Source organism: Periplaneta americana, chromosome 11 (assembly GCF_040183065.1).
Source record: "Periplaneta americana isolate PAMFEO1 chromosome 11, P.americana_PAMFEO1_priV1, whole genome shotgun sequence".
Taxonomy (NCBI): Eukaryota; Metazoa; Arthropoda; class Insecta; order Blattodea; family Blattidae; genus Periplaneta; species Periplaneta americana.
Window position 1 is genome coordinate 42,123,987 of NC_091127.1, and position 15,905 is coordinate 42,139,891.

The following is a 15,905-nucleotide window of genomic DNA, read 5'->3' on the forward strand; positions in this document are numbered from 1 at the left end:
ATGTGGTGTGTTCTTTGTGTTTTTCATCAATTTCAAAGTTTTTGCATGTGTGTAGTTTCAATTTTATTGAAAGAAATATATTTCGTGTTTAGAAATCACGCTTGATGCGTTGCACTGATTAAGAACAGCTCTAGCACATGGAATGAGAGTAATATTTATTTAGAACAATTGTCATACATAATCTTAGAAACCTTCATGAGTAGATGCTGCTATTATAGGCTACCGCTATGTGTCAGATATGGGATAGGCAGCCCATATTACCAGTACGTTAACACGTCCCGTATTTTCACTATCGTGATTTACGTTATTTGTTACAGAATTTTGCCATTGATGTGACACAGGTTTATTGCTTATGTTTCTTTGTTTTTTTTTTTTCCAATTTTATTTTCAAATTTTTGTGGTAGCCAATATACAGAGTGTTTAAAAAATACGGGGCATAATTTCAGGTATGTATTTCCCACATGTAGACTATCAAAATAGTTCATTACAACATGTGTCCGGAAATGCTTTATTTCCGAGTTATGGCCTTCACAACATTGAAATTCACCGGAACGTTTTTCTTTCCGCAGGTCGTTGCCGTCAAAGGGGACATTAAGAGGGCACTCTGACAGTTCATTCCGAGGCGAAGGTTACATTCAGTGTTGTGTAGGCGTTAGACTGTGCGACATGTATTCAAATCAAACAGACTTACGGGGCAGGCGTACACAAACTTCCTGGAAAACACCATACCTCATGTTTTAGACGACACTCCACTGATCAATCGTCAACACATTCACTTCTTGCATGATGGCGCTCCTGCACACTCCAGTCGTACGGCTCGCCGGTTCTTGGATCGAAGGTTTCCTGATCGATGGATAGGTAGAGGTGGCCCAATCGCTTGGCCTCCACGCTCACCTGATCTGAACCCTCTCGATTTCTACTTGTGGGGTCATTTAAAATCATTGGTTTATTCGTCTCCGGTGCCTGATTTGGAATCCCTTCGGAATCGAATTGCGGCATGTTCTGAGGACATATGCAATACTCCTGGAGTTTGGGATCGTGTTCGCAGGTCAATGAGACATCGATGTGAGGCCTGTATTCAAGCAGGAGGTGGACATTTTGAACATCTTGTGTAATGACAACGACCTGCGGAAAGAAAAACGTTCCGGTGAATTTCAATGTTGTGAAGGCCATAACTCGGAAATGAAGCATTTCCGGACACATGTTGTAATGAACTATTTTGATTGTCTACATGTGGGAAATACATACCTGAAATTATGCCCCGTATTTTTAAACACCCTGTATAGACCCTACTACCTTATACAGGATCAGTTCGTCTTTCTTTCAAAAAGTAATTATATGCAAATATCTGTTGCAACTATTGACCTTTAAGACTGAAAAAATTGTATATGAATAATTACTCTGTATGTCAATAAAGATTTCCAAGCAATATGCCACACCAATTTTCATTATTATGAGGAAAACAAAATGGTAGCCCATATTTCCACCTTCTCCTTTAATAATACAGTATTTGTTTGTATTGTTCAATTACATTAATGAAAACTTGGTAGATTTAATTTATATTTAATACTATAGTTGTAATATTGTAATTATTGTAATTCCAAAGTTAAAAGTAAGTCTTAAAACAAAGTTCTTTAATTTTTACAAACTCACCTTTTTTGCCTGTCCGGATTAAGCGAAGTCCGGCTTATCGGGATCTAGAATAACGAGGTTTCAGGCTACTATATTATCTATACTTCTACTCATATACTTCTTTCTTTGCAGGTTATATCATTTATTACTGCCAGATATGAGCACAGTTTCTTTCCAGCTTTTATATTAATATTATTAGAATATTCCTTGCAAATGATGTCCCAGATGGAAGAACGATTCTGAATTTATGCCTATTATAAATTATTCCGTGTCCATTGAATCCATATTAACGTAGTTCGTCTTTGTGCAGCTTATGAATTTAATGTAAAGAGTTTCATTCGAAATAAGTAAAGTTAGTTTTTTATAGGTTCAACATTTAAAATGGAAGACTCCAGAAGCTCAGAAAAAGACCCCAAAGAGTTAGGACCAGAACCCTCTTCAGGGTCAAACAACAACGACAACGGAATCTTAATCTCAGTCACTTCAAGGGAAGGAGTCAGATATAATCAAGAAAACGGCGAAGAAAGTCAAGTAACAAACCCGCAAAAATCTAAAACGCAGCAAAATAGATGTGCTAAAATGAAACACAAAGCCGGTGTTCGCAAACATTACAAGGAGTCCACAAAGAAGAGTCTTAATAAATGCAAAATAACGACAGAAAAGAACCAAATAAGTGTATATGATGTCTGTATTGGCACGATACCGAGTGAGAAACTTTCGGGAGGTGTGACCAGAGACAATTCTGTTGAAGTACAACCTGATCTCACCTTTATGCCTCAGCCAGTCCCAAAAACAGGAGGCAAAGAGCACGTCATAGATGAGGATGAAACGGATAACGATGCTCCTTACTCCAGAGATTCGCACTACAATCGTAACGTTAATACAGGAACCCCACTCTCCGATATCTGGAACGACTTGTCTTCCAGCTGTCCTTTCACACAGCAAGGTTCTGAAGCTCGTCAAAATGATCAGACAGAAACACAGTCTTCCAGCTGTCCCTTCACACAGCAAGCTTCTCAAGCTCGTCGACATGATCAGACAGAAACACAGTCTTCCAGCAATACCTTCACACAGGAAGCTTTTCAAGCTCGTCAACATGACCAAACAGAAACCCAGTCTTCCAGCTGTCCCTTCACACAGGAAGCTTTTCAAGCTCGTCAATATGATCAGACAGAAACACAAAACAATTTTTCCTCCTCAATCCAGACGAACCGTTTAGATTCTATTTTAGAAATATTTTTAAATAACGGGGTATCTTTGGGTTCAGAATTCAGGGTTTTCTCTGCACAGGATGACACTGATGTGAAACTTCTTCAGATTCTCAGGTATATAAAATCTTGTGACGATGGCCTCGATCTTTTGTGGAATTTCATCCGTAATCATATTGAATTGATAACTGATACAGGAGGCAGGAGAGAGAATCTATCTGAAGGCGAAGTAGAGGATCAAACATATGTTATGCATGGGAGTGAGCTTGAAGATCTGGATATTGCTGCAATAGAATCGTACGAGGAACGAATGACAGTTGATGAATTAATGAGACAACATTCAGAATTTAACGAACCAGAATGCGAAGTAGAAGATCACGAAGAAAACTATCATGATTCAGATGATGATGTTGTTGATGATGGTGTAGAGGAGTCTGAGGAGGAAAGTGAAATTGAAGACATAGAGGTATCTGAAGACGACGATGACGATGATGTCGATTATGAGTATGATATTCAGAATCATGAAGGAAACAATACTGAGGGTGATGAATTATCAGAAGACTCTGATAGTAATTCCGACGCAGATTCTGCAACTTTCAACGGCGAAGGATACCCCTACGACGAAATTGAAAATGATTACAGTGAAGAAGAGGAAGACAACAACACATCTGAAAGTGACGTTGAATGTAATAATAGTGGAACCAAGTCAGGAAAAAGATTTCTAGATGAATATCGTTCAGTTTGCAAAGATTTATCTGTTCTGTTCTCAGATGCTTTTAACAATATTGAAACCTTATGCTCTGAAAATGAAGAAGAAACAGTAGTTAGGCCTACTGCTAGAAAGGAACCCCAGACAGTGTCTGTTGGGGTACAAACTGTCAGCTCAAGTAGTCATGTTGAAGGGAATAACGCATTCCACATTTCTTCTTATTATAAAGTAAAAGTGCGAAAACTAAGGAATCCATATAGCTTCAAAGTAGCTCAATTCTCTAAAAGGAGAAATAGTAGTAAAAAGAAGCTTCCAATGAGACATGTGTCACTTAAACACCGACGGCTTGTCAAGAAAGAGAAGATGAACTCCAAAGGAGCGCATGAATTGGAAACAGTAGTGATTGATGGCAGTTCGGATGCGTGTTCAGATGATGATACTCACTGCCGAGGAGATTTCGTTAATGAAAGGCTAAAGAGCCAAGAAAATGATGACAAACAATACAATAGCATAGGTGGTGATTTGAAAGGAGGGGATGCAGTGAGATTACGAGAAACTCCTTTGAACGGGGTACCATCCATAATTGCCGGGATAAATTCTCAAATCCCAGACGTTGATATTACATATATGCCATCTGAGTGTCCTTCAGTATTAGCAAAAAATAATATTGGTACTAAATGTAAATCTGTAAAATTTCACCCATTGCGAGAAAATATCGGAGTTCCACTTTTGTCGGTGAGCATTACGGATTCTAAGCCAGTTGCGGGTCCGCCATCACCAACTGAGAACGTCATAGAAGCATTGTTATTGAACGAGGATACGAATGAGCAAGAACAAGATGGAAGGAAACAGCCAGAATCCAGAAAACGTGGATGTCCTGTGTGGCAGATATTACGAAATTTGGAGTGTCCTTTCAAGTGGGCACCGGATGTATTCATCAGCAGCGTGCCCAAGAACAGAATGCAAGAGAACATCATCACACATCTTACAGGTGAGTTTGTACAATACTCCTTGTTTATCTAGGCTAATAATGAAATACTATGTCTTGCAGCCCAGCTGTGGTTTTATCTTACAAGGAAAGGACACGCTTTGTATATCACCGAATGGAATAAGATTGTGTGAGATGAAAGTACAAGACGTACTGTTTAAAGTCATACCTGGTATGGGTGGCCAATGACCCCCCCGTTTTGAAAATATTTGCTATAGTTTGTGACATACTTCCATTAGGTGCTTAATAGGGAAGAATTAGCCTGTGTAACAGCGTAGCCCATATGGTTGGATGCCGAGTTGTTATCCAGGTAACCTGAGTTCTAATCTTAACTGGTCCAATATTTTTTTTCTTTTAATAATGATTAATATTGTGATCACAGTTATCTATTTACATATATCATATTTCTCGATGTATTGAACGCTTCATCATGTTTTAAACAAATTATAATTAACTAAAGGATAAACAATGAAATATTACTCATGTAAATTATTCAAATCAACTTTACAGGGAGTTATACCTGAAATCTTGATTTGCATAATACACGTCACTGTTCGTGAACAGAAAAACCACAATTTAAGTCACACGGAGTTAGTGTGCACTCGAAGTTGGTTGCTTGACGGTTGTCAGCCCACTTTGAGGTCTATGGATATAGAGGGAAAAATTGGATCGGTGTCGGGTAGAGTTCCCGGGTAGCTCAGTTGGTAGAGCGTTGGTACGTTAAACCAAAGGTCCCGGGTTCGATGCCCGGCCCCGGAACAATTTTTCCCTCGAAATTATTCAAATCAACTTTACAGGAAGTTATACCTGAAAGGTTGCCCACAGTCACACACATTTTTCCGCACTTCTACTGCGAAACAGATATTCACATTCACAAACACTTCTCATTCGTTTATTAATTTTGATGCATACCACGCATATTTCAACAAGGCTTTGTATATAAGAGCTAAAAAGAAATAATTAATAATAATAATAATAATAATAATAATAATAATAATAATAATAAGGTTTAAAAAATGAGAAGGCATTAGGATTCGAACTCAGGTTGCCTGGATGACAACTCAGCATACAACCACATGAGCTACGCCGTTGCACAGTCTAATGTTTTCCTATTAGACACCTAACGGAAGTATGTCACAAACAATAGCCAATATTTCCAAAACGAGGGGTCATTGGCCACCCATACCAGGTGTGACTAAACAGTACGTCTTGTACTTTCATGTCACAAAATCTTATTTAATTCGGTGATATACAGAGCTTGTCCTCTCCTTGTTAGTTCTGTCCTCCAGGGAATCTGCGAGATATGACTGATAATTTAGTGGTGTATGCCGTTTTCTTCGGGCAATTCGGTTTTCAACACTAGTCTCATTCCACTAATCACTTTTATCACTTTGTCTTTTTCAATGTTGAGTCAAATATCATTAGTAATTTATAGGTTGTTAAAGAAAACAATAAAATTAGTAAGAAATCCATACACATACAACGTACACTTCTCTGTCGGTTTAGTAGAATGCGTTTGAGTCTAAAGAAAGCAGAAAACAGTACAACGTAGTGTGTTGTGGCGAGAATCCAAGAATTCGTATACCGGTAAGGCATCATGTCATAAACACTTTCAAGTCTGGGTATTTCTGACAAAATAAATATTTGAATAATTTCAAGGGAAAAATTGTTCCGGGGCCGGGTATCGATCCCGGGACCTCTGGTTTAACGAACCAGCGCTCTACCACTGAGCTACCCGGGAACTCCAACCCGACACTGCCTCAACTTTTCCCTTTATATCCACACAACTCGCGTGGGCTGACGAAACAGCTCAGTGGTAGAGAGCTGGTACGCTCAACCAGAGGTCCCGGGATCGATACCCGGCCCCGGAACAATTTTTCCCTTGAAATTATTCAAATCTGCTTTACAGGGAGCTTCACCTGAAAGACTAGATTTGCATAAAATAAATATTATTCATCGCCTTGAAAACGGCGCAAATATTAAGGATATTGCTGTAGCGTTTAAGATAATATTTATTTACTTATATTTTTCTTGATTTATTTATTCTTTCATTCATCAATCCGTTCATTCATTCATTCATTCATTCGTTCTTTCGTAACTTCACTCATATCTTCCTTCTTTTACTTATTTATATTCATTCATGCATTTATTATTGTATTTTCTTTATATATATATATATATATATATATATATATATATATATATATATATATATATATATTCTAGGAAATAAAATTAATTTATATTAACGTTGTATCAGATTCTAATATTCTTATTGAATTTGGTATTCCCAAGAAACTGATTCGATTAATTAAAATGTGTCTTAGTGAAAATTACAGCAGAGTCCTTATAGGCCAGTTTTTATCTGATGCTTTTCCAATTCACTGCGGGCTAAAGCAAGGAGATGCACTATCACCTTGCTTTTTAACTTCGCTCTAGAATATGTCATTAGGAAAGTTCAGGATAACAGAGAGGGTTTGAAATTGAACGGGTTACATCAGCTTCTTGTCTGTGTGGATGACGTGAATATGTTAGGAGAAAATCCACAAACGAACGATTAGGGAAAAACACGGAAATTCTACTTGAAGCAAGTAAAGCAATAGGTTTGGAAGTAAATCTCGAAAAGACAAAGTATATGATTATGTCTCGTGACCAGAATATTGTACGAAATGGAACTATAAAAATTGGAGACATCCTTCGAAGAGGTGGAAAAATTCAAATATCTTGGAACAACAGCAACAAATATAAATGGCACTCGGGAGGAAATTAAACGCAGAATAAATATGGTATATACCTGCTACTATTCGGTTGAGAAGCTTTTGTCTTCTAGTCTGCTGTCAAAAATCTGAAAGTTAGAATTTATAAAACAATAAACTACCGGTTGTTCTGTATGGACTCTCACTTTGAGAGAGGAACAGAGATTGAGGTTGTTTGAGAATAAGGTTCTTAGGAAAATATTTGGGGCTAAGCGGGATGAAGTTACAGGAGAATGGAGAAAGTTACACAACACAGAACTGCACGCATTGTATTCTTTCTTCACCTGACATAATTAGGAACATTAAATCCAGACGTTTGAGATGGGCAGGGCATGTAGCACGTATGGGCGAATCCAGAAATGCATATAGAGTGTTAGTTGGGAGGCTGGAGGGAAAAAGACCTTTGGGGAGGCCGAGACGTAGATGGGAGGATAATATTAAAATGGATTTGAGGGAGGTGAGATATGATGATAGAGACTGGATTAATCTTTCTCAGGATAGGGACCGATGGCGGGCTTATGTGAGGGCGGCAATGAACCTCCGGGTTCCTTAAAAGCCATAAATAAGTAAGTTGTATCAGATTCGCTTTTTATAATAAATTAACAACTCTTAAATACCCATTCCCATATGATCGATTTTTCAATATTCCGTGATTTTGTTGTTCTACCACAGTGGTATTCAATTTTTTTTTTTTTTTTTTTTTTGGGCTAGCTAGCGTACCCTCAAAATATATTTTGTACCTCCAAACTGCATTGCAATTATATAAGAATTAACAATTAACAAAAAACCATGATTGAAGTATTAAAAATAAATTATTATTATTATTATTATTATTATTATTATTATTATACACTGATGCAATTATAATAGTAATGATTTACGTAAAATGGTAATCAAGCAAGGAAAAACAAGAGCTGGCATTGCAAAAGGAACTATAATGTAATGCAATAATTATCAACAAGTATAATACAATAAATATGAGTATGTCAGCAATTTTACATACGTAATCGGTGGGATGCGTACCCCTTGAGACAAACTCGCGTTCGCCTGGGGATACGCGTATAGGGGTAAGCGTATCATAGATTGAATACCATTGCTTTACTAAAAGAAGATGCTTGCCGATTGCAGGGGACTTGCTTCGCGTGTTATATCTAAGTAGGTTAATATTGACTTCCTACTAAATCGACGGAGCAGTGTATGTGTGTGGGCTATTGTAGCCTATATACAGTTCTTAAGTCTCTGCGTGATATCCAAACGTTAACAGCGCAACAATCAAAACACAAAATATAAAGGATATCAATAGATTGAGAATTTCTTCAAGTTTTCATTCGTAATAGGCGCGGTGGCGTACTTGTAGGTTTTACCGCTAGAGGCAGTCGTGATGAAATATAGCGTGGACAGGGGGAAAGAAAGTTTTTGAGTTTTGGAATTTGCGAAATGTAATTTCAAGGCTAGAAGAATATTTCAGACAAAACATTATCTGTGGAAACATTTCGTACACATTGCACTATAGGGGCTTCATAAAGTCATTACATTCCATTGTGCATCACTGATTTCAAAGACATGCTAATATATGCGTGACAGAGGTGTGGATATGTGTCTGAGAAACATGTTAAAAAGTTTGATAGCGTTCTTGCAACAATGTTGTACATGTTGGAAACAGTGTGTATTTTACTGAAGAGAGTGAAAAAACTAGCCTATATATTGTAATAACTTATGTTTGTACTGTTCAATGGCTCTTTGTCCCGACCACTTCATTTCAAGTTCACACCACCATATTTAAGGTGAGTCACAAAGTTAATACACATTTTAAATTCAAATTGAATTTGTATTTCAGCAAGAGTACTGTATTAATGTGAGCTAAGAGTAAAAGAAAATAGACTACACCTTTTCCAGTTATTTCAGATTAGTCAATTCTATTTCAAATAGTATCAATTGTATTTCAGATTTGTAAATTTAATTTAAGATAGTATAATTTGTATTTCAGATTAGTCAATTCAATTTCAGATAGTATCAATTGTATTTCAGAAACTATCATTTGTATTTTATAAGTTCCGGTTGGCACCTTATTCTCCAATGTTAAGTCCAATCGAGATCATTTGGTGTAAAGTGAAGACGTACGTAAAAACCCATCTTGGAATTCCTGACATCATAGCTCCTGGTGTTGTAGGCTAATTTACCTACTCTAGAGAGTAAAATTGATGAAGCAACACACATAATATTGTTGGTGGTAATTGTGCTCGTGCAGTATAACACAGTACAATTCATGAAGCTGTAGCTTTAGCTATGGTGAATATACCTGTCGGATACTAAAATGCAATAAAGTTGAGGATTTTTTAAATCCATTTTCCATTTTTTAAAATATACCTATGTTAAAATCTCAAGTAAGCCTACATTTGTTATTTTGTGAAATAAAAGTGACTATGTAATCTTAAATGTATTGCTTATTTTCTGAAATACATTTGATACCATTTGAAACACAATTGACAAATCTGAAATACATTTGATACCATCTGAAATACATTTGATACCATCTTAAATACAATTGACAAATCTGAAATGCAATTGCCAAATCTGAAATACATTTGATACCATCTTAAATACAATTGACAAATCCGAAATACATTTGATACCATCTTAAATACAATTGACAAATCTGAAATGCAATTGCCAAATCTGAAATACATTTGATACCATCTTAAATACAATTGACAAATCCGAAATACATTTGATACCATCTGAAATACAATTGACAAATCTGAAATACATTTGATACCATCTGAAATACAATTGGCAAATCTGAAATACATTTGATACCATCTTAAATACAATTGACAAATCCGAAATACATTTGATACCATCTGAAATACAATTGACAAATCTGAAATACATTTGATACCATCTGAAATACAATTGGCAAATCTGAAATACATTTGATACCATCTGAAATACAATTGGCAAATCTGAAATACATTTGATACCATCTGAAATACAATTGGCAAATCTGAAATACAATTGGCAAATCTGAAATACATTTGATACCATCTGAAATACAATTGCCAATCTGAAATACATTTGATACCATCTGAAATACAATTGACAAATCTGAAATACAATTGATACTATCTGAAATTGAATTGAGAAATCTGAAATACAGCTCATAATTTCAAAAATTAAATTGACTTATGTTATCTTAAATACAATTGATATTTTCTGAAATACAACTGGAAAAGGTATAGAGCATTAATGTGAGAACTGTGATAATTATAATGTCGCGTAACTATGAAAATCCGATTGCACACAAGGAGTTGCGTAAGTAGCATCGATTTTCAAATCATTATATTTTGTGAACGAGGAAAAAGCGAAACGAATGACTATCACCACGTTTTTTAAGGAATGAAAATTAGCTTAAATATGCATTTTCATTACATTCAAGCACCATGAACTGGGAGGTTATCCTTGTGAGACATCCCAAGAATTCGTCTTGATTCATACAAGTGTAATGTAGATACACCCCATGTGATGTACTCTGGATAGTCTCTGACTAACTGAGTGGTGTATGCTTCTTGACACGAGCGACATTATGAGCATGGTCGTAGAATCGAAGAAAATAACCGCAAGTTAATGGTCCTGCCAATGGGCCAAAGCTATTGCACTTTTTATCTTGTAAAGATGTTAATAATTTTAGTCACTAGAGTTTAGAAGTATTTTTCTGCGCATTTAGAATAACAAATAAACTAAACATATCACATTTTTGTATTAAATTTAAATTAATATTTCTATATTTATTTTCTCTTTTTGGCAGAAAAAGAGAAGGAGTTTTCGATGGCTAAATGCAATATCTTCCGAGAGATTGTGGTTCATCTTGTGTTGGTTTATGAGAAGACATTTGAAAATCGTATGCTGGAAGCCATTGCCGATCTTCAGCATTGCTACACCCTACTTGGAAATCCTACTGTGGTAGTACCGTCGGATATAACTCCTACTGAAGAATTTGATCTGAATTCGGTAACCGGACATGACCTATTCGAGGAAATTAACACCAAAAGGGTTGAATTCCTTAGAAATAACACTGGAAATATAACTATCAGAAAAAGTTACTTTCCCTCTCATGATGAATATTCAAGAACTTCAAAGCCCACTAAACATGTTGCTACAGTTCAGATTGGTGGAACAGATAGAGTTGTGAGTGAAGTAAAATTTGTACTTAATGAAGCAACTGATAAAGTTGCTCAGGTAGAAGGTATTTGTGAGTCCTCAAATTCTTCTGGTGCTACTAAACTTGTAGACACGGATTTGCGTCTCGATGTATTATTCGAGGAAAAGGAATCTTCAAAATTTGAGACCAGTATCAACAAATCTGAAAATAAGGAATCAAGTTGTGAAATTGATAAGATATTCGAGAATGATGATGATGCTTTAGGTTTATTAGACACACAGAATAAAATAGGAAAGGTTTTCACGAAAGTGGAGATGAAAATAAACAGCAGTAGTGAGAATGTGGAAGATACTGATAAAGATCACGTAAATGATGAAAATATACCAAATGAAGAATCTCAAAATAGATATGTCTGTAACAAACCCGAAGACTTCTGTCAAGAAGACAAAGAAGAAATAGTCACTTGTAATCTGAAACATGCTGAAACTGATTTTGAGGCAACCGATGTGATCGGAAACACTTTTAAAGTAGATACTAACCGCCCTGATTGTAACCATGAGAAAAATGGGATTGATCTTCCTAATGTTTTGATAAGTGATGAATCTTCACGCGTCTTCGATGTAAATAACACTGGTACAAAAAACAAAAATAGCACTGGAGCTGCAATCATAAACGATGAACTTGAGGGGTATGGTAGGAGTTTCGAAGACAAATCATTCAAAGAGGAAAGTGAAGAGGAACTGGAGTCTCAGAGAAAGGAAGCGATGTTATATGTCCTCAACGCAACTCTGGCATACGTGGCGTACTTCTCCGAGATCAATCAAGAAGCCTACAAGTGCAATCAAGAAGCTTACAAGTTCGCGAAACACATCGAAAATTCGTAAGTATACATATACTCCGTTTCTAGAATCTATAGAGTATAGAAAATGACACAAGTCCTTTGTGCAAGTGATGAATGAAGGCGGCCAGTACAATGACCGCTCTGGGGGAAGCATTGGTTGAAGACGAGCGTCTAAAATACTACACTACCTATCACTTTCTGCCGTCTGCCTTGAGCATCTTACTCCGTAGCGGCCGCGAGCCGATGCAGCCCGCAACACACTCCCGCACTGCTTTTCATTGGCTGCACCCAAATGCGTCGACTTACTTTACAGATTCCAAAAACGGAGTTCGCATTGGTTTTAGTGCTCATATTGTTTGATTATTACGATATGTGAAGTTCACTAACGATTGGCATGTCTAACCGTTAAACGAGTGAGCCCGGGTTCAAATCCTGGTTGGGACAAGCTAAAGTAGAGGAGGAAAGACCTTATCAAGTGTCTTGGATATATCACCAGTAAGCCCTTGATATTGAGGGGGAAAATAGGTTTTAGTCTGAGATGAACTTCCGTGTCGGTAGATTCTCTCTTTCTGATAGCTCATTCTTTCCCCTATCGCACAGCTCACATGCCAGGGACCTATTGCATAAATACTAGTGACAAGTGACAATTTACCAATATACGAATGACAAACGACAAGTCTTAGTAATTTCTGTTACATAACACAATTTTACTAATTTGTCATGACTAGCAAATTTTACGAATGAAAGACAGTCATACTGATAGATTTTGTTTTAGAATATTGCGAAAAAAAAGTAGTGTTATAATACTAAAATCAGATTTAAGTCTTATTTAATTTTGTATTTATTTAATTAAGAAAGAAGAAAGACAATCGTAGTCTATGATGCACACAAACTATTCAACATTTATGTATTTGATTGTTGTAAAAATTTCGTGAAACTATCTTGCGTCATGTTTCTTGATAAAGAGAAGAAAACGATATATTACTATTTAGACAGTTTTCTTCCAATTTGATAAAGGAAGTAAAATCAAAATAAATGAAAACAACTTCGCACGTATGCTTAATCAATCAATTGGTGTGGTACTACCGGTACCAATTGGAAACAGGCCTAGACACGAGCGACAATTTCGTCTAACTTTAGGAAGAGAGCTATGATATATATTTACATATTTTTCAAATGAATATTATTACAGACGTGGACAAATTATTAACAAAATTGACGATTTTTATGATAATTCTGTTTACAAAATTTAACTTTTCAATTTAGACTACAATTGACAATTTTGCATATTTCTATCATTGCAGTAGACAGAAATATGCAAAAATGTCAACTGTAGTTTAAATTGAAGAGTTAAATTTTGTAAAAATATATAATAAAAATCTTCAATTTTGTTAATAATTTGTAAATTAGCAAAAATGTCAACTACAGTCTAAATTGAAGAGTCGAATTTTGTAAAACTATAAAATAAAAATCTTCAGTTTTGCTAATATTTTGAAAAAATATCCAAAATGTTAACTGTATTCCAAATTGAAGAATCGAATTTTGTAAAAATATATAATAAAAACCTTCAGTTTTGCTAATAATTTGTAAATATGCAAACATATCAAATGTAGTCCAAATTGAAGAGTTAAATTTTCTAAAAATATACAGTACAAATCTTCACTTTTGCTAATAATTTGGAAATACGCAAAAATGTCAAGTGTAGTCTAAATTGAAGAATCATATTTTGTAAAAATATATAATAAAAATCTTCAATTTTGCTAATAATTTGTCCACGTCTGTACTAATTTTTTTTAAATATAGGGTTTGATTACTAACTTTCTCTTAGTTAGGGGCCTGTCGTGTTGCAGGACCTAAATAAGGCTTTGCAGTAGCAAGCAATGTATCTCAAATTTAATTTTTGACATGTGATATCTTTCTTTAAACTGGAACTCTTGAAAATCAGTATTTATTCTGGGCCTAACTGTTTTCCTCTGCCTATATATGAATTCTTTTTCACTCTCACAGTTTGAACATAGGCCTAAAGTCATATTACATTAAAAATGTTATTTCTATACTTTTAAGAAAGTTTACCAAGAACAAAGGATAGGTAGAAAACATGCTTTACAAATGACAAATTTTTATGCAACAATTTATTCGTCTGTAAAAGAAATAAAACTGTTAGCAATTATTAGTGCTTTTCACTTGTGACAAATTTACCAATACAGATTTATGCAACGGAAATGACTGCTTTTATACTTATATATAATTTGTCGCTAGTAAAATAGTAATTTTAGGTTTAGGCCTATGCAACAGGCCCCTGGTCTCGCCTCCTCAATTATAGCTGATGAGGTATTTTTCCGGAGTTTTCCCTCAACCCATAAGGAGAAAATGCTGGGTAATTTTCGGCGCTGGATCCTAGACTCATTTCGCAGCAGCACGGTGGTGGTGGTGGTGTGGTGGTGGTGGTAGATGTAGTTGTAGTTCTAATTACAATAATATATTATTAGGCCTGTTACGATTATTATTATTATTATTATTATTATTATTATTATTATTATTATTGTTATTCAATGGCCATTGCGGTCATGATTGTAGAGTGGTGTAGTGGTGACGATGAGAACGAATTTTCTTGTCGATCTCAGGGCTAGTAATTTAGCTACCGGCTTCTCATTATTTTATTGTCCAACGTCATGGAGAGGAATTATGTTCCTATGATCCGTCCCAGAAATCTGTAGAGTAGAAAGACGAAGCAAGACCTCTGCGCAAGTGATATGTGGGAGGGCTAGAATCAATGACCGCTCTGGGGGAGGCATTGGTTCAACGAAGCTACCAATCGCTTGCAGGGAGGGGATCATTTCTATCTGAACTCTCTACCACGAGCATCTTGCCCCTTAGCGGCCTTGAGCTTATGCTGCCCGCAATACAGTCCGGCACAGATAGACTCCGCCCTCATATGCGCCAAGTCACTGTACAGATTCCTGGGATGGACCATAGTGTCACACTATTTGCATAGTTCCCCGTAATCAATGTATCACAATGTTTACAGATACAACCAGCTAGGCAGGGCTGGGCAGGCCATGGTGTCAGCTCTCAGAGGTGCCATACTCATGGAGTACGGCTTCACGGGCAACCAGTTGGGACTGCAGTTCCTGCAGCACGCTCTGGAGTTGGACCCCAATCATTGGGAATGGAATCTGTACTGCGGCAAGGTGTTGGGCAGACTGCGCCGGGTCGAGAAGTGCAATGGCAGCGTTCCGAGTGCCGAAGAGGTTAGTACTTCATCTTTGCTGGTTCATTCTACCTACGTATTTTATATCAAAAGGGTGGAATTATTTATAGGGCTGTGGAAGTTAATCGGTCTAAGAAGCTTTCTTATAATCTCTCATGGCGGTGTTGTCTGCCCTGAATTTAATTCGTCTTTGTCACTGAGTTTGAAAACCTGTAGGCCTAAGTTTGATAAAACCAATAGGAAGATACTGTACGTCCATAAAATCAGTGTAAATGAATGAGAAAATGAGAAACACGTCACGTCCAGTTTCAAGAAACTAAAGTTTAAAATGATAAGTAAACTACTACTCTGACTTTGAGATAGGAACAGAGATTAAAGGTGTTTGAGAATAAGGTTCTTAG

The 15,905-nt window shown here is 36.2% G+C and overlaps 2 protein-coding genes and 1 non-coding gene across 3 annotated transcripts in view; 1 reads left to right on the plus strand and 2 right to left on the minus strand.

Annotated features, from left to right (window-relative positions):
- Positions 1-15,905, minus strand: part of LOC138708965 (uncharacterized) — a 267,711-nt gene that overhangs the window by 54,727 nt on the left and 197,079 nt on the right. The window lies entirely within an intron of this gene.
- The window catches only part of LOC138708963 (putative leucine-rich repeat-containing protein DDB_G0290503), a 52,108-nt gene that overhangs the window by 11,916 nt on the left and 24,287 nt on the right, over positions 1-15,905 (plus strand). The window contains exons 2-4 of the mRNA XM_069839367.1: positions 2,000-4,540; positions 11,099-12,332; positions 15,322-15,544. Of these exons, the coding sequence (XP_069695468.1) occupies positions 2,014-4,540; positions 11,099-12,332; positions 15,322-15,544 (3,984 nt within the window). The 5' untranslated portion in view covers positions 2,000-2,013. The remainder of the gene's footprint in view (positions 1-1,999; positions 4,541-11,098; positions 12,333-15,321; positions 15,545-15,905) is intronic.
- On the minus strand, positions 6,207-6,278 carry TRNAN-GUU (transfer RNA asparagine (anticodon GUU)). The gene has a single exon. It is a non-coding gene; the product is annotated as a tRNA-Asn (tRNA).